General features: G+C 36.7%; 1 protein-coding gene across 1 annotated transcript in view; it reads right to left on the reverse strand.

Annotated features, from left to right (window-relative positions):
• Positions 1-26,084, reverse strand: part of PARK2 (parkin RBR E3 ubiquitin protein ligase) — a 555,014-nt gene that overhangs the window by 254,052 nt on the left and 274,878 nt on the right. Inside the window, exon 7 of the mRNA XM_010000025.1 lies at positions 20,720-20,856. Coding sequence (XP_009998327.1) covers positions 20,720-20,856 — 137 coding nt within the window. The remainder of the gene's footprint in view (positions 1-20,719; positions 20,857-26,084) is intronic.

Below are 26,084 nucleotides of genomic sequence, written 5' to 3' on the forward strand. Positions count from 1 at the left end.
CGAATACATTTCTTAATCTGTATTTTTTGTCCCGCAAGTAGATTCCCTCTTATGAGCTACAATTCCTTTTGATCAAGGATGCTTCTGATACAGAACCTGTTGACTTCCAGACCTGAACTTGCATATCCGTACTGTTTGCTTTATCAGGAAGCTTGAGTTTTAGTACCATATTTCCACTAAGAAATTCTGGATAGAAAGCCACCTTAAAAAGCCAAGTAAGTCACAGTTCACATAAAGTGCACCATAAGTTCCATAGAGTGACCAGACAATAACATTTCTGTGGAAAAAAATATGTGGTAAAGTAACAGAAGTCATTTCATTTTCACTTTATACTCTGAAGTCTATAGGCCTGATCATTCACATCTAACATTTGAATACAACTTTCAAAATAACTTCAGAAGAAACCCGAAATACATTTGACTAATACTTCATCATTGATGTACCTTGCTGGATTGAAACACACAGGCACACAAAATAAAAAATACTGAAGGATCACTTTTAACAACACTTTTTGAAATCAATGTCTTTCCCAATGGAGACCTCTTTCAGCACTACATATCTCATTGGTGCTTCCACCCATCACTAGTGTGCTTTCTCCCAGCCAGATCACTATCCAGAAGTGTCCTATCTCATGACTAAGCCAGACATGAAAATTTCTAGCATGGTTTTTTGCACATGAAACCAAGTTTTAGAGTAATGGTATTAGCAGTTTAGTAAACCTTAGTTCCATTCTGGTTTATCAGGGATTGTGATGCTGTACACAACAGGATCTGTTACATCTGTACATTATTTTCTTCTAGAAATGACATCTGAGGTAACAAAGGTCCTTTCCCAGTCACCAAGGATTTTATAAGCATTATCAGTAATGTAGTTGATTGCATTATTTGCAGAGAATACTCAGCCATTTACAGTGAAGAAACAGACAGATGCCATGCTGACTGCTTCAGAGAGCAGCAAAGGACTATTAGAAATGCTGGTTCTAACAGAGCTATTGTGTCCCATTCCACTTCTAATAACTGTGATCTCTTTGTGTCCTTCAGCAGGGTTTCCAAGATGCTAACTACTCTAAGCTTAATAGCCATATAGATTCTCACTAGCCAGCAAAATTAGATGACAGAATAATTTTCTGTCAACTTTTCCTTGTACTTATATTTCTCTCAAATGTTATTCCCACAGTATCTAATGGTATTGCAGTTCTGCCTGTTTTTCACCTATGTTCAGTGACTCATCCAGAACATCTTTAAGTCTTGCAACATTGTGTTGCTTGATTCATGTCCCTATAAATAATTTAGTATCCTTCTCACTAAATCTTTTTTTGAAATGTTTTCTAGAGTCTTCTAAAATGCATCTTTTTTTCCCCTTAAACTTTTCTTTAACTGCCTTTTTCATTTCTTGCAGAGATTTAAGCTTACAATGGAAAGGACCAGTAAAACTCCCCTGGAGCTAGACTAGCAAACAAACCCTTGCTTTAAGTAAACTACATAAGCCTTTAGTAAACTAGACACACATGAAGAAGTGATGAGACATAAACATCATATGGAGTTAACATATTCCTAGTTAATCCTTGAATACCCATTTCAGGAATAAATATAATTTATTCCTTATATGTTGTTTTAGGACAAGAAGAGATATCATAAAGAGAAGGAAGAAAAGTGAACGATCAGGCAGTCCAGAGGAAAAGGTGAACAAACAGAGTACGCAAATGGAGTAAAACTGAAGAGGAGGCTTGAGAAAACAGACATTCAGCACAGGGAAGAGGCAGTCACAGCAAAACAGTATCTTTCTGAAAGCCCCCCTCAGATCATCAGAGTAGGCATACTTGCTTGAAAATCTCTGTAGTTTTAACCCTGAAGGCCAAAAGATGTAGAGAAGGCAACTATCACCTACACTGCAGTTTTCCCCGGGGTGGGGAACTCTGTTAAGACCCTCTCTTGTGACCCTCTGAAAAGCAGATTATAAGGAGATACTGCCAATTCTATGTCTTCTCCCTGCAGCCAAGTCTCTTTGCTACTTCTGTAGCTATGTCTACTGGTTTCAACTCCATCATTCCTTTATGTTTGCTTATTTCTCTTAGTATCTTTTCTTGCCTTCATTACATTGCATCACATAATGGTAAAAAATATGGATTTTTTTTTTTTTTAATGATGAATGAATGAAAAAAACAACAAATGGAAAAAAGAATATAATATTCCACAGTAAGGAAAATAATGTAAGAATGCAACTTAAAGAAATAGTGAAAAATAGAGACAGAAATTCCCAGTGTAACTGACCCACGTGAAGTATGCATGCTTCACATTACAATTTTAGATGTTTATAGTTTCATAATACTAAGCGGTTCAATTCTTATAACATAAAGGATCATACCCAAATTACTTCACCTGGAGTTGCACAGAAATAGCTAAAAGGAAAATCTGACTTCAGCAAAGGAAGTAGCCAAAATAGTATGGCAGTTTCAAATATTTCTTAACTTCTAACACAAAAGCTATATCTTTCCATATACCTATCTGTGTGTGTGTGTGTACATATGTATTGGGTTTGAATATATATGCATACTAGTCACACGTACAAATATTTATGCTTATATAAAATGCATAACATGAGTTTGTTATGGATAAAATAAACAGTGGTAAAACCACGAGGGAGCTATACCAGTCATCCTAACTGAGCAATATTAAGCTATAAAACCCCATCATTCATCCCGTATTCTATATATATTTTACAAATATATTCCTATAAAAATGTTAAAAAGAGTTTTACAAATTTTATTAGGATTATTTTTCACATCCATCTGCTTATAAAAGCAGGCTCCCTTAGTACTAAGACTCCAACTGTAGAGGGCCCTGAGGGAGAGGAATAGTATAATTTAAAAAAAAAACTCTAAAATTATGCAAAGCAGTTTTCCAACATATAAAAAGTGTCATAATCTTAAAGTCTGCTGTGAGCTAAAAGCATGTGCCAATGGAAATCAAGGATTCTTCCCTAAGAGCATAATGTTTCCATTTTTATTCCCTAGATTTGCAAGATATCTCTAATATGCATAGCTCTAGCACTGAACTGTGCTCAGACCAGCTCTTCAACAAATCTAACTTTTAGCAGTGTTTGTGCACATTCTGGGAAGACAAAGCCATAAAAAAAACCCCTTGTTTCTCTTGCAAGCAGTACTAAAACTGCAATTTCATTTCTCAGAGGTCTGGAATGGTAAAGGCACTCCAGTTAATCCTAGTGGGACAAGGGCAGGAGAGCTGATTAAAATGGCTATAACCACACGTAACCACGAGGCTTATAAATGACCACATGGACACGTAATGTGTGTGGCATTACACAATATGACACACAAATAAAATAAATGACCTTTACAGGAGCCAGATTGGATGATCAGGCACACATGGGAAACTGCAAAGTGTGTTTTTTGGGAGAAGCCACACAGGAAGTTTAGCACACAAGCTGAGTTTAAATTTGTCATTCTACATATAGGATACCAACATGTATTATAGATAACATAAACAAAAGTTATCGTTTACACACACTGAAATGGAAACAAGTGTTTTGACAGCAAATTTTTCCACTCTGGCTGCAACAAGATGAGTTAAGTCTGTTAGAGAAGGCCAGTTTCTGAGTGATGATTATCTCAAGAAGCCTGGAAGATCTCATTTCTTCAAGGGCAAGAGAAAAACTCTTCTAAGCCTAACAAGCAAAGTAATAGATTTATATTGCAAAGTTATATTTCTCTAGACACGAAGAAGAAATAGAGAAGGACTTTTAAAATAAGGGGAAAGCCTCACGTGACATAATTTAAGAACCTATAAAATGTCCTTAAGAGAATTGTCTTTCAAGAACACACATTTAAAAGCGGATAAAAAGTAATAATTTATTCTTAAAAGCAATCACTTTGATTGTATTCATAGTTTGCATTCAGCTGAGACAACTTTTTTACAGATATTTAATATACAGTAAGGTGACTGGATTTGAACTCAGTTTAATGCTATTCACTAGTGGATTGAAAAATTCTGGAAAGTTAATTGATTTATATTGAAAGAATGTTCAGAGCAAGATTTTGCCAAAATACTTTAATTCAGCTGATAAAGCTAAATAAGATATGTACTGTAAATAACATATGTAATGTAAAAATGTAATGTAAAGGTAAACAAAGATGTACTTGTGCATTTGAATTGCATGATTTTTCCCATCCTGGAATTTTCAGTATGATGGTCATGACTAGCATAGCCGTGACTGACCATGAGCACTGACTGATGAGTACTGGGACCGGTGTTCAACATCTTTGTTTGCAACATGAGCAGTGGAATTGAGAGCACCCTCAGCAAGTTTGCTGATGACACCAAACTGTGTTGTGTGGTTGACAAGCTGAAGGGAAGGGAGGCCACCCAGAGGGATCATGACAGGTTTGAGAGAGGTGGACCCACACCACCCTCATGAAGTCAAACAAGGCCAAGTGCAAGGTCCTATACCTGGGTTGAATCAACCCCAAGCACAATTACAGGTTGGGTGGAGAACTGAGTGAAAGAAGCCCTGAGGAAAAGGACTTGAGGGTGTTGGTTGACGAGAAACTCAGTATGAGCCAGCAATGTGTGTTTGCAGCTGGGGAGGTACTTTTTAGAAGGGATTGTAGCAGGAAGAAAAGGGAAAATTGATTAAAACTGGAAGAGGGCAGATTTAAGTTAGATATTAGGAAGTATTTATTTATTTTGAGGGTAGTGAGACACTGGAACAGGTTGCCCATTGGAATTGTGGATGCCTCTTCACCGGAAGTGTTCAAGGACAGATGGGATGTGGCTGGTATAGTGGGAAGTGTTCCTGCCCATGCAGGGGAGATGAAACTATATTGTTTTCAAGGTTCTTTCCAACTCAAACAAGTCTATAATTCTATGAAGTTAGATGACTTAAAGTGAAAGCAAAATACAGATATGTATACATATCTGTACAGATATCAAACTTGATAGACAAGGATCATAAATGTTAATCCTTAGTCTTTTCAGTTCATCTTATAAATACTCATAGCAGAATAACAGCAAGTTGAATCAGGAATCCTTTTTGCAGGTGCAAATTATTACATTCTGCTTAGATTTGCCCAAATTTCTGGGTGTAAGTCTATGTCTACATGCTGCCAGATCAGCAGTTTGTAAGTGGGTGGCTGAAGCAAGCCAAGATTTCAGTGTTATCTCTTCCAGATTTTTTCCGGTGCATTAGTATACACTTTCTGGCTGCAAACAATAACATACTGTATGTGTCATATTATTAGTACTATGCCTTAATTTCAGCTGTAGAACTGCTTCTCAAAATAGAGCAAAGAATGAATTAAAAAAGAATGTCATCATACCAGAACTGTGAGGAACTAGAAAAGACAGAGGACCAGGTTTCTTAGATATATCACAACATATGGTCTAGAGAACATTTTATATTTACAACCTCCCTAAAATACAGAGCTGTCATTCATAAGAAGACTCTTCTGCAATTTTGAATACTGAAGATCAGATTTTAATCTCATTTTTTCTTTAGGGTTGGCATAAATCCACATTTTCTAATAGTAACTAAGATAAGACATTTAATTTATTTTAAAATGGTCTTTGTTTCCTGGTCTGTATTTAAATGGCCAAGAAGCAGCCTACGTACACATGGGCCCACCAAAACTAAAGTCTTCAAATTTGGGAGCGTTGTGTTACTGGGATGAATTAATTGTAAAGAATTTAAGTGTTATGATTAAAACCAAACTCTTTACCTCATCCTAGGTACTTTTCAATTCCAAGATTCAAATGCCTACCCTTTTAAACTCTGGGGGAGAAGGATTTTAAACCATGCATAATTTTAGCTTAAGCTCCCAAATATGAAGAGCCATCCAGATCTTCTGCTAGCTTCACCAGGAACAGTGTAGCAAAATCTCCCATTTTAAAAATATGTAACTCCAGTAATTGCAGGGAAGTAAGTATCACTGTAGAACACTGTTCTAAAAGGACTATAAAGATTTCTATTAAAAAGAAGCTGTGACTCTCCATTGCCACTCAGGGTTGCTTTGAAATATTTAACCTATGAGACAATATGAATTACATAGTACTTTTAATTACCATAATTAAAGCAGTAATAATCTTTCAGAAAACATCTTGATTACACAGCAGTCCTGATTTCTGGAATTCCAAAAGCATGAGTACAAATTTCCTTATGTTGCATATAATATCACTTCAATTATTCTACTTCCCAGTCAGTCTGTACAAACTGATTATCACCAGCTTTTGGCTGCTTTGAGAGAGACAGAGAAAGTGACCTTAACACGGACTTAAGAGCCACAGGAGGATCATGCTACAATTAGGAAAGTCTCCCAGTGCAAGATGAGCGGGGACTGTCCCAAATTTTGTGGTCATAGATAATTGACCAACATCTCTTTTACAACTTGTACAACATTTGGAGAACAAAGCCAGCATAGACCTGGCCCATAATAGAGAAATACTGTTCTTTCCCAAATTTTAGTTAACATTCAGGCTCCAGTATGGCTAAAATGAAAGCAAAGGTTAAATTACCTGGGTAATTGACCCTAGGTTTGCTCTGTTTGGACCTTGCTATTTGCCCTAAATCACACTGTGTTGCACAGCTTCAGTATGTTCTTACAGAGTGTGAGATCCATCCTCTGTGTTACATATTCTTTCAGTTCTACAAATGCTGTGAATGCCTACTATTTTGCAAATAAAATTAGAATATAGATTAATTGGAGGTTTTACAGAGTGCTCAACTGGGACTTAGAATTAAAAGCAGTAGAACAAAAGAGAGAAAACATTTTTGTGAGCTTCATCTAGTACGTGAAACAGAGTACTGTGTTTTCTGTGCATCTCAATAGTCACAGAATGTATAAGGGGTTTAAATTACTTTTGAGTACAATGTGTTTTGAAGCAATGTGTTTTTCAGGTTAGGATGTATTTCCAAATATGCTGTAAAATGGAGGGGAAATTGATTTATTTAGAAATAATAAAGCAGTTCAGTGAATCATTCCATCTTGATTACATTGATACTATCTAGCAATGAGTTTGATGCATGAAAATTCCTTTATCCAGGGAAGTCTGAAAGTCTACGTATAAATGTAATCATTTGAGTACCAACCGTGTTAAACATGTGTTGCTAATTATGCATGTTTCTGTACATTGTAGATGAGTAATACTCCTTCTACTGGAAAAGGACTGAATCTAAGCAGCAGCACACCCAGAATTTTCTGAAAAGAGGGAAACAAAGGAGTGAGCTACAGGTTACTTGCAATAAGAGCAATGAGTAAAAGGTGGGGGAGTCCTAGGTTACCAACAGATGAAATAGATAAATAGGGACAGAATGACATAAGAAATGTTTCTCAGAATTTCTTCTGCTTATTTATTGTGAAATCATCTGACTGAGCACAAGAGATTGGACTCTTCAGGGGCAACATTTGTTATAGGTATAATGTTACTGTTTTGTCCTCAGCTTTTAGATGTTACTTCTGTGATGGAAAAAAAAATTCATGTAACATGCTCATAAATTCAGATGAAGTCAGAAGGAGATAAGGAAGCTACAATTAGGTTTCTGAATCAACACATTAGGAATTTTTTTCTTCAACAATACACTGCATTTGTTCTGATACTGAAAATATTCTAAATGTTAATAGTATTGTACATTTTTATACATAAACTTTTAGAAAATGTAATGTCAAGAAATTGATTCCTCACATAATTAATCTTGACTAGATTTATTTATTTTTTTTGAAAACTCTACTCTTCATTAAATACCATTTGTATAATTTCTGCTTTGAGGTATTCTCTGGCTTTTGGCAAAAACAAAACTGAATTTCTCAAGTCTACTTCTATAGCACTTAAAAATACACAGCAAATACAGAATCTCACAAAATTAATTCAGAAAAGCTTTCATTACAGCTTATGGAAACTACTCTATATATTTTTTAATAAAGAAAAAAGTTCAGAGTGAAAAAAGCAAAAATTGAGAGAGGGAAGAAAGTATACTAGCAGAATAAATAAGTCTCTGTGGACTGACATATTCACTGTAAAAAAAAAATCTAATGGATACATATCAGACATTCAGTTCTCTTGCTAGTAACTACAGTCAAATAATGCAATTAATTATTCATACCATTAAAAGAGAAAACTGTCAAATTCAGTGCAAAGATGTTGTGCAGTTTCTGGCCTTAACTCTGTTCAACCTTTTAAAACCCACCAACTAGTGTTAGCCTGATTCATTAGTGATCTCAAAACTCCCTATTCACAGTGTGCCATGTACAAATATGGCTACTTGCACTTCACTGCTTAACTTTCCATTGAGAAAACAAGGTAGCTATGTTAAAGCACAGTAAGTTTGAAGTCGTTATGAAAATACTAGACTACTAGATAGAAATGTAGATAAAACACTTTATTTGGTAATAACGTTTTTTTGCATTCTCTGTTTTTTTCATTTTTTTTGGGGGGGGTTGTGGTGCGTTTGTTTGATTTTTTTTAAACCTGACATTCTCAAGCAGAACAGATCTGTATGGAAAGTCATAAAATTCACACTACTTACCCCAGAGGCTAGAATGACTTCCTTCACAAATAAATAATTAGGCAGATTTACAAAACGCACATTATTTTCCCAAGTGACTGGAACGGCTCCAAGCGATTAAATATATAATTAGGTAGTTTTTCTAAACTGTCTATTATTTACCTGAGAGCCTCATCTCAGACTCTCTGGTAAATACTGTCTCCCTGATAGCAGTTATTACCAAAAACTCCTCCATAATTTTCAGCCTTCCTCCAGCAGTGATATAAACAGAGGATATTACTTGGGGCAATGGATCATGAAAAACAAAGTCTGACTGTGCCAGGCAGCCTATTTAACTGACAAGCTGGTCTTCCTTTGTACCTGGCTTTGCACTCATTTGTACTACAAAGAGAGTAGAAAGAAACAAAAGGACTTCTCAACTTTTTGGTACTGTAGTTTTGTAGTTCAGCTGTCCAGAAACATAGGCCTTGCCTATATGTGTTTATGTGCAAGCATCAGGAAAAAAAAACAACAGACTCTTATTAGTTGTTTTCCTCACTGGTAAGGACAATGTAAGAAACATCTAGTTAGTGACAAAACAAATAAGCAAGGCCTCAAGCCCCACACTCCTTTTGACACAATCTCTTCTTTCTCAGGCAGCTGTCTTGGGCCAAGTTATCAGCAAGGACCAGCCTCCATTTCTAACACCTCCCACTGCTTCTCTCTAGGGGACACGCAGTGACAGCACCAGGCATGTAACAAGTGAGTGTGTCAATATTCCTGTTCACAATTCATTAGTTGTTTAAGTTGGGCACAGAGACATGGGAAAGTAAAAGGTCACATAATAATACACAGCTGGCTCACCTATGCAGCCAAGGGACAATGCCATTGCCCTTTTTCTAGTGCTCACAGACAATAAAAATGACCCTCAGAGGTGACCTCTTTCCATTACTCCACCTCCAGAGTCCATTTTCCTTACGCTTTTATCTGCCCAGAGACCTCAGTGCTTTGTGGTCCTTACCAAAGAGATCAAGAGTGACTGGAATCTCAATTAGAAAAAAGAGGGTAGGAGGAGACAATGAGTCATGACAAGGTGGGGGAGAGGGAAAAATACAAAAGGAGAAATGAAGAGCAGGAAAAAAAAGAGAAAAGAATCAGAGGGTGATACAACAATATTTGGGGATCAGCAAATAAGGCAACAAAGATGGGCAGACAACAAAGAGAAAAGTAGTGAAGGGCAGGATAGAAAATGTACCAGGATAGGCAGCTTCTTGGAGGAATAAAAGAAAGAAAGAGAATGAAAGAAATCAGAACTAAGGAAGAGACTTTTTCTGTGCATATATGGCAACACTGTATTTCTCAGTAAGATTGTTTTTTAACACTTTCAACTAAGCTATTTGTGGTTTATATATATATAAGGAATTTGCAGTCACAACCACATATCTTAAATAGGGGGGAGAATTTATCTAGAATTATAATTTTATATTAATACAATAAAATTCTGCCCTGAATATTCTGGCCATTTCAATTAAAGTCTTAATAGTATAACCATTGTTGAAGCACTGGTGTCTAGTGCAGTGAGAGGCTCAAAGTTGAGGGTGGAGTAGCTGAGGTGTGCACCACATAGTGGCAACTGCACACTTTGCCAGATCATTGCTTTTATAGCAAGTGCCTCATTTTTTATGAGGTTTAAAGAGAGACATCAAGAGTGAAGGGGCACAGAGAAGAGAAAACGTATCGACAGGCAGATAGTGGATGACTCTGAGAGCACACCAGGATGCTACTAGGTGCTCTCAGTTTCAAATATTATTTTTCTTCTAACTTTCTGACCACTGTTACAGAAAAACAGATTATAGGATGCATCTTCAGTCTAAGCATGTTCATAGCAAATAATAAATAACATTTCACAAATTATGTAATCTTATGGCTGTTGCTTTATTACAACTTGTTATTTATTGTTGAAATATGTATCCATATTTGCAGTAAGCAAAGTATGCAAAGATATTGACAAGGAATTTCAGAATACTGCTGGAAATAAATTGTTAGTGAGAGAGGCAACTAGCCAGGGTCCAGCCAGTTTTGCTTTCATGAGTATTTCAGTAACGGCAAAGTCATAAGAGAACTTCCCTGACCATCACTTTCAAGCCATTGAACAGTGTATAAGCAAAATATCAATCCCACTGTCATTTTTAACTAACTATATCTCACCTGCCTTTTATCCCCTACCTTGTCTATGAATCAGACTGAATCATATACTAAAAATATTCCTGTTCAGAAGGTGTCCCTGATTTTGTCCAGCCATGCTATCTACTTAAACTTGCAAATTGCAATGTTAGTGCCCTCACACATATTTAAAAGTCAAAACAGAAAATATTGCAGTAGATATTAAATTGTTCTGGCAGATCCTATTGTCCTGTTACTTTCATTGAAATAATGAGGCTACACTGGTTTTAAAATTGAAAAATGAAACATAAACATTTCTAAACTAGCCCAGATTTCTCAAGCATCAAAGTAAAAAAAAACTTATTGTAAGCCTCTGAGTAATTTCCTTACAAGACCCTATTAAAACTCACCAGCTGCTTATGGACATTTTTTTTTTTTTTTTACCTTAAAGAATCTAGACAAATTTCCCAATACGTCTACTCTGATATCATGTAGTAGGCAAATTTGTGTAAGGAACAGCTTGACTGTTTAGTGTCTCCTTATTGTAATAGACTGTGACCCTGCAATCCAAACTTACACAGAGCAATGTCTCTTCCCATGGTCTTCTCCCAATAGCCTGTGTTCAGTGCCCATTACTCCATCTTCCCCCTCTGTGCAATGACACTTTCAAACTATCCAGTAAAAACTCCTTAAAAAATCTCAGGCAGATAAATTACAACTGCAGTATCTATAGACCAATTCTTGAAATTGGCCTATGGCATCAAATTCCAAGAAAAAATACTGAAGCATGATACTTCAGTTAATGCCCAATTTATCACATCAGCTTGGATTCTGCAATGCGCAGATGTTCAGATCTCATAAACTTTTATATTTTAGTTAGTATGAAAGGATCTTGATGAAAGCACTGCAGAATGCATCTCAGTGATTTTTCATCAGTGCAAAAGACACCTTTTTTTCCCACCCCCACTTCTGATTTCCACAAAGTGCTTCAGCTACAAGGAGACTGTATAATTCCCATGCTTACAAGACCCTTTTCTGCATTCTTAGGGAAGGAAAGAAGGCTACCAATTAGCAGTAGGTGACAGGATGGATCTTGTAATGTACTACAATCAGAATATTTAGTTATTGCATGCAGATCTTTAACCCATTGACAATTTTAGCCACCACTGTATTGGACTGCACTTGACACAGATACATAATGAAAAACTCTTTTCTAGATTGTATACCTTATCTCCTTTCCCCCCAGTTCTTTCTTTTCTTGAATTACATTTCTGGGGAGACAGAATTTATGGAGATGCAATTTGAACCATGCTACTTTTTATAGGCTTCACTTGTACCTACATTGTGTAATCATTTGACACATCTGTTGTATCAAGAACAAATATGATTTAAGAGTTTTAATAAGAACTTGCATCAATAAATTATAACAGATTGGTGATTAGTAGTATTATTTATATGCAATATTTTTGTACTTCTTATAATGCTGATGTCTGCTTCACAGGGATTAATTATTTTCATAATTTTGTCGAAGTAGTAATATAGAAAATGTCAAAAAGAAAATTAGATTTTCACTTTCCAGACACAGAAAATTAATTAAAGTGAACTCCTTGTTGAAGGGGAATGTCCTTAGTTGGTTCTGTGATGTGGCAGCAGCTCTACATGCTGCCATGTGGGAGACCAAGGCTCAGAAAGTGACTCGGGAAATATTAATCACCAGGCTTCAGAAACTAAACACATGCTGAATGTGCCACAGTTGGTCCCAGCAGGTTATTTATGGAGTATATAAAGTAGCATAAAGCAATGATTTCTTATAAAGGCTGCTGCTTGCACAGCCCACCTCAGAGATGGTGCTATACTGAAAGAGACCCTCTACTCAGATAAAAACTGATCAATTAGGAAATCTATAATTATCCAAGTATGAAAGGTCAGTTTCCCTTCATGCTGCCCTAAAGGTCTAAGACAAACACCTCAAGTGCATTCCAGCTGTTAAAATTAGCACATAGAGTCCGTTGAACATTCTTAGGACAAACACTTAGGTGCCTTCAGTCTGTGGAAGAAGAGACATATACACTACTATCCTTAAAAACTAAATTCCCAGCCTTGCCAAAATGTGAAGGAAGCTGAAGGCATTGTTAAAAAGAGGGTTTTTTTTTTCCAAAAAAAGTGTTTTTTTTAAATTAAAACCTTTTTCTGGTGAAGATATAGTCAAAATCATTGTACTTTCTATAACAGCACTTACATAAGAGGAATTAGAAAACAGCTTGAATTAGAAGAGTTGAGTATAGTTGATGACTAACAAGACTATTACTTGATTTTATCATTCCTATAATTGAAGGTTTTCCTCAATTGTATGGAAGTTTAAAAGTGACTTGCCAACCACATATGTTCATCAAGTGATTATTATAAGATAAACCAACATGAGTAGAAGCATTTGCAGTCAGAATGAACACCGTTTATTTCCGAAGACAAAGTCACAGCTCTCACTGACTGCAGCTGAGACAAAAGTTCACCTGCACTTCAGCTGGACAGAACTATGAAAAACAGATAATTCTGCCATGCATTTGGTATTTTATTTTGATACTGGGCATTTTATTTTAGAGAACAAGTATACACTGAAAGTTCATTTGTAGTTGCTCTTAAAGCCAATTAATTTCTAAGAGAGATTTTTTTGTTTGCTCTTGTCCTTCACTGTTAGTAACCAGAGAGAGCCCATGTGCACTATAATCTCCATGCAGTTTACTAATGAAATAGATTGCAATAGAAGAACTAGTAAAGAGATAAGGGACAAAAACACCTAAAGTAAGGTATGTCATGCTGAATTTAATTATGGCAACTCAGATTTTCAGGATCACATGGTATGATTTCACTGTAGTTGTTCCCAGATAAGAATCCAATGCGTGCCTCAAATATATCATGGGGTCAAGATCTGCTTGTTTAAAGCTTGTTTAAAGATTTTGAGACTGTTTAGATATCGTGTTGGAAATCTGCTGCAACAGAAACAGAGCAAAGACTTGAGGAAACAAATCTCTGATGTCACTGCTTGAACTTTAGTAAACATTAAAAAAGGAAATAAGACTCTGTTTTAACTTCTAACCACAAAGTAGCCTCATGCACTTGTGCTAGTAAAGGAACATAAAACACTTTATACACTGTTGGTTCATATTTAACTTATGCCACAGTGACAGAAGAATGCAGAAGACTAGAAAAAAATATTCAGGAAACTGCTGCAAATCCAATGAACTCTTGAGAGTAATAACCAGGTTTATCTATGCTTTTGGTCCCCTTCTCTGTCAAAGTCTGGCTGGAATAAACTTGCAGTTACTTGAATGAGGTCTGGTTAGCTTCCCCTGCTAGACCAGGGTAGAAACCAGTCTAGCTGTATTCTCTGATATGTTTCCAACAATTTTTAAAATGTAATAGTGGAAGTGGACAATCTTTTGCCAGCAAGGGTCTCTGCTACAGGTTGCTACACAGAGCTATGCCACTTGCTCAGTGCACATACCGTTACAGGAAGAAATAATTATTCATCTTAGCATATTGACAAAGAGTTTTTAGGAAGTTAAAAGAATTAGAAGAATCTACCTTTAAAACACCTTAGGGGTGAAAAAGAAGCAATATGCTAGTGGAAAAAGCACTGTAATGAGACTGCACCTGGGTTCCAACACAAACTCTGTCAGTGATCTCTTGTGTAACCTCTGTGTGATTTGTTGCCTCTGCTTCTCATCCCATTTTACCTACTCAAGCAGTAAGCCCAACAGGGCAAACATTGCCTCATACTAAGAAATAAATACAACGATATACACAAGAAATATATACATGTCAATAGAGTATGTACAGGCTACTATACAGAGAATAAAAAAAACAGCTGCAGTAGCATGAACATGAAGAAGGGAAAAGAATCCGTAATAAATACTTATTCTGACCATAATACACAAGAAATATCCAGCTAGATTAATAAGTAGACTGAAAGTCTTAAATAGGGAAATTATCTAAGGTTCACTGTTCACCAAACCAATGCACGTGTATGGTAGCTTGTATAAGCTGCTTTTGATTAAGAACTTTTCGGGGAATGACTGGAAAAAAAGGGTTTCCTTCTCTGTATCACCCTTCACCAATGCAGTTCTTGCTTTCCCTCTGCAGAAGGAGTAACCAGTTTCCCCTTGGTGATAATGAAAATAAGCAGGTTAGTGGGAATGCACCCCATCTTAGACTAGATAGTAGGTTTCAGCCATGGGAAATTAATGAGAGAAAGATTCCAAAGGATGCTCAGATTTTCGTTTAAGAACATGAATAGACAACATGGTCACATATCTGCATTTTCCCTGTCATGGCCAATGCTGGAAAAAGAAAAATACAACTACAACTGTCACCACAAATGCTCCTAAAACTGTAATTGCTTGTTTATTAATTCCACTGGGTGCAAAAAAAAACTTTTTAAAGCTGTACAATATCTAAAAAAGAAAAAGCATTTCTCCAGCCTCCTACACCTGCTTCTGTGTGCTCAGATAATTCATATCAATAAAAAATTACATAAAGTTTATACCTGTCAAGAATTTAACACCCTCTAAATATTACACATAATGAGCACTTTGAAGAACTTCCCAAAGCTGCAAATGTGTCTGCTTTTAATCCCTTTTATTTCATACCTTTAGTAATAAACTGCCATTTCCTTCATTTTCAGATTTGCTAAGTTACTTAAAATATTTTTAAGCAGGATTATTGGAGAACATGGATGTCAGCAACTGTTGACGTACTGAGGCTTCACACCAGGAGAATCTTATTTCTTGTACCAACTGGTGCACTCTTTCATTTTAAGCCCCACTAAACTATGCTTGCTTCCTCATTACATTCTGGAGAACACTCTGTTCATAGATCACTGACCTTCATTTTAAAACCCCTTGCACATACACACCTTCCTAAACTTAATAGAGATTTTGTCTATAATATAAAAGATTCAAACACACTTCTTGTAATGATCAAATCAAATATAGTTTTCCTCCTTCCTTTTACTTGCAAACTTTGCTTAGGCTGCCTATTTACTCTCCCCTTTTTTTGTGGTTTTTTTTGGTACTATGATTTTGAAAGAGGATTCAGATTCACCAGTGCATTTACATTCTCTGTAGGACTAAGCATATTTTTACTACGTAAATAGCATTTAATGGGGATAAAAAAAAATAATCTTAATACATATGCCTCCTTAATCATTCCCCAGAAGCTTTCTTTCAATGGAACATGGCACTTAAGGCAATTTATTATACTTTAAAGCTGAAGTCCTTTTTATTATCCGTTCCATACACAAACTGATGGTAATTTCATTTATTTGTTTATATATGTTTGGCAAAATCAGATTACTTCCAAATACAACGATGTTTTACAGTCATCAGGAGAACTGCATCTTTTATCCGGATTCCTTTGAAATACATCATGCATGTGACTCGTAAGAAATAAAGTGATGCAAAGACATTTTTGCAAATTGCCTACAGCACTATAAAACCTTGTCTTTCCTTGGCCTCACCAGCTTTTCTTCTACCCAACATCCATGGAAGTTTATTTTACCCTAGGACCAAGAGTCATAATGCTGTAATGCTATTTAAAAAATGAAATAGTGATCATAAAACCAGTATGTGTTTAAATGGGGTAATACATTCTATATTTGTATACAATTCAAGCTTTTAGGTAATGCTATGAGATTCTTTGCCCTGCACAGTAACTAAATAACCATAAATGATCTTTTATGCATATGCAAATCTGTCCCTCTAAGCACCTTATTAATTATTTCAAAGATACTTGGAGGTCACCACTCATGGAAATTTCTATGCATGAAGCCTCATTAATACAAGACACCATACAGAGAGATAGGATAGATTTTGTTGCCATTTAACAAGGGCAGAGAGAGTATAATCTGTAATGTTTACTTTTTCATATTAATGACCAATTAAATCTAGCCAGCTCCTATCTATAAATCCTTGCCTTGAGCTGATACAGTGGGTTTGAATCATGGGGCTGCTGCCACAGTACTCTGAACAGCTAATCCTATCAATGCACCAGTTACTGTGCTCAGAGATCTGGTCCTCAACGATGGCTGTTTTCAGCTGTAGTAGTGCTGCCTGGCACTAGATGAGCAGCTAAGCACTAAGGAATTAATGTTGTTCTCCCAAAAATCACAACAATGACACTTTCGTGTTGGAACAAAGTGAAGCTATGTCATTACCAAGGTGATACATCATAGCCCATCAGCTGAGATGATAGCTATCTTCTGAATACATTTTATCTCCTGCTTAATTAGGCCACATAACAGAAATCAAAGAAAAGCAAGGATACAATCACACAAAATAATGCAATTACAAAATGCATCTTCTGGTACATCTGTGCCAGGAAGCAAGAAATTAAACTTACTCGAGAAGCACTATTTAACTGAAATCCCTAGATCCTTTCCAGCTCAAGTTATACATGTGATAACACTGATCTTTCCTGTCACAGTGACCCTTTTCTGTAGTAGTTGCTGGGGTTTTTTTATTCTGGTGTGTGTGTGGTGGTTTCATCTCTAGATTGATCCAATAAAAGATATAAAAAAAAAACTTGTTATGTTGGTACATTCCTTTGATAAAAATCAGGAACAGTGAGTCAAATGTTAATGGAAACTGCAGGCTATGTTCACTATGTTATCTCTATTTTTGAAAAACACTTGAATTAACAGAACTAATTGGAAGTGCAAACAATTTAAATATATTTAATTACAAAACTAAACCCACCTGTACGGCTCTAGGGCAACGTCTGCACATATGCCTTGAAGAAATGGGCTAGTTTTTAAAAAATCTATTCTTACAGGAAAATGGGAAAGTAAAATAATTTTTACAAAATATTAACTCAGAACATTAGTATTTTCTGTTCAAGTCACCATAAATACTATTTCAGCATTAGTCTGTGTATTAATAAAAATTGTTTTGATCTGTCTGTGTAACCTAGTCACCTACCATAACATAAATATCATTACAGTAAATACAACTGTGATTTGCATCCCTTTTAGCAGCAGGCTCAAATCAACATCTAGACTTTCAATAAAGCTCAGATCTAATTTTTATTTTTTATTTTTTATTTTTTTCTGCTTTGAGTCATGTTCTGTTAGAGATAACTTCTATTAAACTGACATTGCCAGAGTAAGAAAGAAAAGTATTTTCTTGGCGTGTCCCATATTATTCCTTCCTGTCAAAGGGAATTCATTTTAGGCTTCACTGAGGTAATTAGACAAAATTGTGTCAAACAGTGCTTTATCATACTCACATGTAAATACAGGCTACAAATTGCAGTTGGAAAAATGAAGACTGCAAACTGTAGATTGCAAAAATGAAATCTTAAACTATTCAGTAGGAGTGCCATAATAAGCAGAAAAGAAAATAACATGATTCTGCTCTGAGTGTTTCCTAATTTAACTCATTGCTGATGAAAGCTGCTGGATCCATAGCTATGAAGGAGGCTAAAATCCTTTGTAGCTGAACTGTAAGAGATAAAGGAAACTCAGGCATTCCTCTTCTTCACAGGTGTGATGCAACTCAGCCCCGTGACTTTGTCAAAGGACAAAAGTCCTCATCAGTTCCTAACTCAAATACAACCTAATTCTAGAAACAACCACATTTCTTGCAAACCAAAATCAAAGTCTGGTTCAGGTAGCTACAAAAATGAACAAGTGAAGTTACAGCAGCACTGATTAGATTTTTCATCCTGCCAAGCAGTCTGAAAGACACTGCTTACAAGTACTTTTATTAATACAGAACTGCTAACACAACAAGGAAGGGGTAGCAATCAATTTTAGGCTTAGATGGGAGATTATACCAAAATGCTGAATACTTAGAGATTGTGACTGAAAACCTCTCCAACACAAAGGATGCTAGTGCAGTATAATGTCAATACTTCTCAGAGATGATGAGGCTGGCTCTGAGAGAGCAGGTATCCCCAGACAGCACCATGCTCCACTGTACAGATACCAGCACAGGTCCTGAAGTAGTATTTGCCTGGCCACAGAATCACAAAATGGTTTTGGTTGCAAGAGACCTTAAAGATCATCTAGTTGCAACCCCCATTCATGTGCAGGGACACCTCCCACCAGACCAGGTTGCTCAAAGCCCCATCCAACCTGGCCTTAAACACTTCCAGGGAGGGGGCATCCACAACTTCCCTGGGCAATCTGTTTCAGTGTCTCACCATGGTCATAGTGAAGAATTTCTTCTTAATGTCTAACCTAAATCTACCCTCTCCTAGTTTAAAGCCATTACTGCTTGTCCTATTGCAACATGCCAACATGGTCATGTCCATCAGTCATCATGGTCAGTCCTCATCAGCCTACCAGAAGTGTCAAAGAGCCTTGCCTACATGCTATACTGACACAACTATGCTTTCTTCCCTTCAGCATCATGATTCAGCTCTAGGTCAAGAATCTCTGTACTGCACAGCACGGCAGAAGGCCTAAACATGCACTCCACCACTCCACTTACTCACTGAAGAGCAGGAAGAAAATGTATTGCAATTGTATAATTACTACTATTACTATTAGTACTATTGGCATATGTTGGTTTACTGCATAGCATTTCAAAAACAACCTTCTGATTTTGAGAGTTCTGAAACTTCAAAATTGGCAGGGTTTTAGCTTTTCCATATTTAGCTATTTTAACACTTAAAGTGTAACACATCTGAGGCTAGACCGGCAGCAATAGCTGCTTTTCCATTCCCACAGCTGAACCCTATCTCACTTGAACAGCAGAAGTACAGTCATCCTTTGGGCATCCTTTACAGTACTCCAAGCCTTTGCCTTCCTCATTTCAAAGACTGAAATCACATCCCTGATAATTTCTTTTTTCCTCATCCCATCTCCCCTACTCTCCGTCTACCACTCAATTCTCATCGTGTTCAACTTCAACACTTAGAAAAGAAGACTGGCTTGCTACATCCAGCCAGAAGTAACTTCCAAAACTTCTTCAAGCTTCTTAGTCTCCTCTCTGAGAAAAGGGACAGACAAAACTTCTAACTCAACAACTACAGTGACATGATATGTGGAAAAATATTTTTTTGTTTTGTGCAGCATGGCCAGAGATGGGTTTGCAGACAGAATCACAGAATCATTGTGGTTGGAAAGAACCTCTGAGATCACCAAGTCCAACCATCAACACAAAAAGACCCCTAAAGAAACACAAACTCTCACACACACTCCACCAAAAAAGACCCACAAAACCCCTTACAACCTTGGCCCCTAGAGCATGCCCTGAAGTGCCACATCTACATGTTGTTTTTTTAATACCTCCAAGGATGGTGACTCAACCACCTCCCTAGGCAGGCCGTTCCAGTTCCTGACCACTCTTTCAGTAAATAAATTCTTCCTAATATCTAATCTAAGCCTCCCCTGCTGCAACTTCAGGCCATTTCCTCTAGGCCTGTCATTATTCAGCTGGGAGAAGAGGCCAACACCCACCTCACTACAACCTCCTTTCAGGTAGTTGTAGAGGGCAATGAGGTCTTCCTTCAGCCTCCTCCTCTCCAAACTAAGCATCTCTGGTTTCCTTAGCTGCCCCTCATATGACTTGTTCTCTAGACCCTTCACCAGCTTGGCAGCTCTCCTCTGGATACGCTCCAGCACCTCAATGTCCTTCATATAGCAAGGGGCCCAGAACTGCACACAGTACTCGAGGTGCGGCCTCACCAGGGTCAAGTACAGGGGCACGATCACTTCCCTACTCCTGCTGGCCACACTGTTCCTGATACAGGCCAGGATGCTGTTGGCCTTCTTGGCCACCTGGGCACACTGATGGCTCATGTTCATCCGGCTGCCAATCTGCATCCCCAAATACGTTTCCTCTGGGCAGCTTTCCAGCCACTCTTCCCCAAGCCTGTAGCATTGCCTGGGGTTGAGACTGAAATGCAGGATCCAGAACTTGGCTTTACTGAACCTCATACAGTTGGCCTTGGCCCATTGATCCAGCCTGAGATATACGCAAAACTAATAGATGATTTGAAAAATCTTGCCCAGAAATCAAAATCACATACATTTTTAAAAAGAAAATCAGCTAAAACGTACCTACGCAAGGGAGGGAATAACCAAGCTCTGGGTCATGTATGAACTGGCGGTCATTCAGCATAGTCACACAGTACAGATGGAAACAGTCCAGGCAAATGACATGGCGATGCACGCACTGGAACACAAGCACAGGACTCCTGTTAAAAACAAAATAGGAAAAATTATGAACAAGGACTGGACCAAACTCCCCAAAAGACTGTTTTCAAACTTCTAATTTTACAATGCTTTTTCATTAGGAGTACACAAGATTATTATGTACATTAAAAAAATAACTTAGCCTGGCATATTGCAGCACTTTTAAAGAGAGATGGTTTCTAAAATGAATTAAATGCATGAAAAAGGAATAAGTTTTTACTGAAAGTTGAAACTTTACTGAAAACTGGAACCTAAAGCAAGAAAAATGCTTTACTAACAGAAATCCTTTACATGAGGCGAGGTGAGATCATATGTGGTAAAAAATAAATAAATGGTGGTAGGTAAGATCAAATAGGAATGTGACCATCTAGGAAAGCTAAATAGGAATTTGTGAAGACCACTCTGTGCCTTTAGCGTCTCAAGGCATCCATTGCCACTCTACATAGAGGGCATTCCCTTGGTAATAGTGACTAGAATAATTCAGTTTCTGTTCAAGTGTATAGGATTCAATTTGGGAACAAGACACCTGAACTTCAGTGCTATATATAAACATCTCTCTGCCTGCTAAGCAAGAAATTCTCACTTTAGTCCATACATTCAGTAGAGGCTGGAGCTGGTAAGCCTCCAGGTATTTGCATTAGGGTGAGCTGAATCACCCACATGGCTCCACTGTCTGTATGGACTACATCTCCAAGCACCATTACAGGAGTTCAGACACCTGCCACACATGCAGACACCTACATGGAGACAACTAAATATGGCTAGTTCAAGCTTGACAAGATACTGCTTGCGGAAATGCAGAGAGGAGAAACAGTTTTACTCCACACCATCCACAACTTCTCTGGGCAGCCTGTTCCAGTGTCTCATCACCCTCACAGTAAATATTTTTTTTCCTAATATTTAATATAAATCTACTTTCTTTCAGTTTGAAAACAATACCCCTTGTTCTATCACTACACGCCCTTATAAAATGTCCCTTGTAAAAATGTTCCTTGTACTAGAGTACTAGCACTAAAGTACTGGAAGGCTGCTATTAAGGTCTCCTGGGAGCCTTCTCTTTTCCAGGTTGAACAACTCCAACTCTTTCAGCTTGTCTTCACAGGAGAGGTCCTCCAGCCCTCTGATCATCTTCATGGCCCTCTGGGCTCACTCCAACAGTTCCACATCCTTCTGATGTTGGGGGCTCCAGAACTGGACACAGTTCTCCCAGTGGGGTCTCATGAGAGTGGAGTAGAACTACCTCCCTTGACCTGGTGGCTACGCTTCTTTTGATGACTATGACCCTTTTAATAAAGTTATATGCTCTGTAAGTGTTACAAAATGCTGTTTGCTTATCTCTTCTCCTTGAAGAGTACTTCCAATCCTAAGTATCGAAATTGGAAAGAGAGGTGCATTAAGCTGAAAAAAAGAGTGAGATTCCTATTCAAATGCTGAACTATGTTATTCCTTTTAATTGTCTCTGGGCAAACACAGGTAGATATGGGTTGCATATTAATTTTTTTTAGAAACTGGAAAGCAAATTACTTTTGAAAATAAAAGGAGGAATTCTCACATATTCCCCCTGCCCCAGGAGATAGGTATTAAAATATAACTTCAAATACAGCAGGATTTGTAATAAAATCATCAGAGTTAGCAATAGTACGGTAGCTTCTATAAATCCCGCTATACAATGCTTTGAAAACCCCCTGAAACAGTAAATCACCAAGCCCTCAATGTGGGAATACAACTGCAAAATGTAATCAATAATAATTTCAGATACTGTATGTAAGCATTTAATCTTCCATGAAAATATGCTTTAGAGTTGCACATACTATAGAATTCATGGCAGTGTGTTGGTATCTCCAAAAATATAATCTCTATGTTTTAAGGATTTTGTTGAATAAAGCAGCTTAAAAACTGAATTAAATAAAACCTCCCCATTACTAATCCTTATTAGTTGCCCACTTGCTGTTCTGAATGTAACAAATAATAATTTTAAAAAGACAGCTGTAAGGCAAAATAAGAACATGATCTGTATCATTTTAGCTCTGGCTGGTCCCAAAATCATTATCGAAAGGTGGAGTGGTTATCTTGTCAATACAGTGCAAAAGTACCCATTGCTGAATAGTTAAATGTAACCTTAAGAAAAACACCCCAGAGTTCTTCCTCAAATGCAGATATAATCATATTTGTCTGTAGCTTTAATGGACATCTCTCTTTTAGGGTTAATTGGTCATTTTTTATTGTGTCAGTAGTGCAGTATTTTTGTAGTTTCATGCAAAGCTACCTGGATATAAATTCACACTTCTCTGACCTTAATTTCAAAGACAACATGTATTTTATGTGTGAGGAGGGATCTAGGAGAGAAAGCCATAAAAAGTTGAGTATCTTAAAAAAAACCAACAGGGCAGACATGAAAATGGTGTTATAAATGCTTCCACCTAAACTTGTACGTAAACAAGACTAACAGCACATCATTATGCAAATTAACTACTATAAGCAGTTAACAATATAAATTATTTTTCTCCTTCTTAATTGTGGGAAACTGTTCTTTTCTTCCCCAATATCGGCTCATGACATTAAGATATATTACAACTGTTCGAAATCAAACTATATTCTCCAGACGTAGCAGTCATATATGTACATATCTGAACTGCATACTTCAACATTAGCCTTACTATGTGCTATTTTTTAACACTATCAGACTTGCAAGCAATGTTTACAAGTTAGATATAAGTCTGGGTTCTGACTGCGTCACAAAATGCAAGCTTAGCTGTCAGAGCTATTACACCATCCGCTAATTTTGCAGTCCACAGTATGTGTCACGAGGCTTGGAGAAACTCAATTTGTATGCAATGCCGATGTCTTCTAATTCATTTGGCATTGTAACCATGACTGCATTCCAAAATTTGCAGATTTGATATCAAAAGAAAGCACTTCTAGTTTATAAGACATATGCAAGTTTTCTTCCTGAGACCAGTAAAGACAAAGATGTAGAGATTATGTTCATAATGCCCAGATGAAGATAGCAAATATTCATTTAGGATAACCCCAAGAGTTATTTACAGAAGCCCTGCTTGAACCAAACACAATTTATTTTAGAAAGGAATATTATGAAAGTAAAAAAAAAATTAAAAAAAAATTGCCATATAATGTAACAAGGGCTCTTGCTCCATCTCACATAACAGTCTAGTAATGTAAATCTGATGCATATTTTAGAAGGTATTTCATAGCTTCCATTTATATAATGTGATTGGCTGAATTAGAGGCTTCATGAGAATCATATATAAGAAAAACGTTTCTCACAGCAAGGAATAAATTGGTCCTTTTTGTTCACCAATTAGGAATGTAACGACTTTTAAAAATTGAAAATCCAACATTACAATGCATTACAGAAAATTTCCATAATAAGTCGTTCACTCTTGTGCTCTAATTCCTTTTCATTAGAATTTTATCAGCATGCATTTACTTAAACGAAAAAGAAAGGAGAACTTAAATGTTTCTGCTTCATGTTATTACTGTCAGATAATCATGTGGCACAACAACAGCACGGCTGGAAGCGCTATCTGGTCTGTATGCTCTTTCTCCTTCTCCTGACTGAGAAGCCACAAGACACAGATAATTCTCAGACAGAATACAGCAGTACACTGGCTAAATAAAGATACAAAAATTTGATCTTGTTTAGATAAGAAGCCCACTGGGAAATAAATTGTTCTAGTATGTCCCAAAATCTCATGACAGTTATCAATGCACTAAGAGTGAGTCCAATGGCTATGAATGAGGGGCTACTTAGCATAAGGAATTATCTCCAGACATAACAGTGGATTAACTGACATATCTTTCACTGCCTACTGAAGAACAATGTGGGGCAACTTGTCCCTTGCTTGGTCTTTATCCTTCATATTTTGAAAAAAGCAGCACACCACATATGTCAGCCCATTATGTTTTTTTAGAAAATGTGAGTAGCCACAGACTGAAGCACTTTGGAGCAAGGAATTTATCTTTGCCTGTAGAAATCTGTGAAGAACATGTTGGACAAATCTGTGAAACCACCTTAAGGTCATTTCTAGGTGACAGTTGGATTTTTCTCACTTCAATCTCAAAATCTTAACTAAATAGTAATAAAAAAACCTTAGCAGATGTCTATAAGGCTGCCTTGCTAGGATTACTCAGTGAAGCAAAAATAGCCATTTGGGATTCATTTCTGTGCAGTAAATAAATCTGGATGCACACAGCTATATCACAGCCTTTAACCCCACCTATGAGTGCTGTATTTATCATAACACAGTTCTGCATTTCCAATACATTTCCAATACATTTTCCCATGTCGACAATCTCTCTGTACTTCAAAAAGCTTTTAATGCAAGTACCATGAAATAACTGCATTTATAAATGGATCTCTGTGCCATTCCAAAATGAATCTTTGTTGACTTATAGGTCAGATCAATAAGCACCACCAAAGATGAATCACTGATTAAAATGTGTAAAAAAAAAACTAGAAAAAATACAAACTTTGGTGACAAAGACAATACAGGCACTCTCCTACTTTATAAACAATCAAAGTAATTAAACAGAAATACTGTCCTTGAGTAGCACTCAATCAGTTTCAGCTCTAACCTTGTAGCAGAACAAAATTACAATGTCTAAATAAGTCAAATTATTCATCCATCACATAGCTGCCTCATTGAACTGTATGTAAGAAGAGTATAGCCTTCTAATTCATACTAAGCTGGTGCCACATCTGGTTTTCTCGTCTATCGCATACAGTCCACAGTCTTATTAAAAACAACTAAAAAAAATGCCTATTTGGCACTTCAAGTGCATGGTTTTCTTACCATGAAAATACTTCCAAGTACTTCCAGTTACAGTAAATTATTAAATTCTATTAGAAAGATGCTACTATTTTTATACAATAGAAATACAGATAATATATAAAATACCACAGTGATTTCTATTTTAGATCTGAAGCATTTGTAGGGAAGTATACCAAGAAATCCTGCCTTTAATGAGCAATATGCTATTACAGATAAATAGAAACAGTGACCTGGCAATTGCAGGCAACCTGTAAGCAACAATGCAGGCCCCTAAATATTTAGACAAGGGTAGATATTTGAAATGAAAATCAAAAACTTACAAGAGAAAAGAAAAAATAAGGAAGTACTAAGACAGAAATCTCAAACCTCACTGATATTATTTTGAAGTAAAAAATGCATCATTCATGGACTTTTGGAACAGTAAAAATCTCATTCCT

The sequence above is a fragment of the Chaetura pelagica genome, unplaced genomic scaffold, assembly GCF_000747805.2.
Source record: "Chaetura pelagica isolate M959 unplaced genomic scaffold, ChaPel_1.0 scaffold135, whole genome shotgun sequence".
NCBI classification, from domain to species: Eukaryota; Metazoa; Chordata; class Aves; order Apodiformes; family Apodidae; genus Chaetura; species Chaetura pelagica.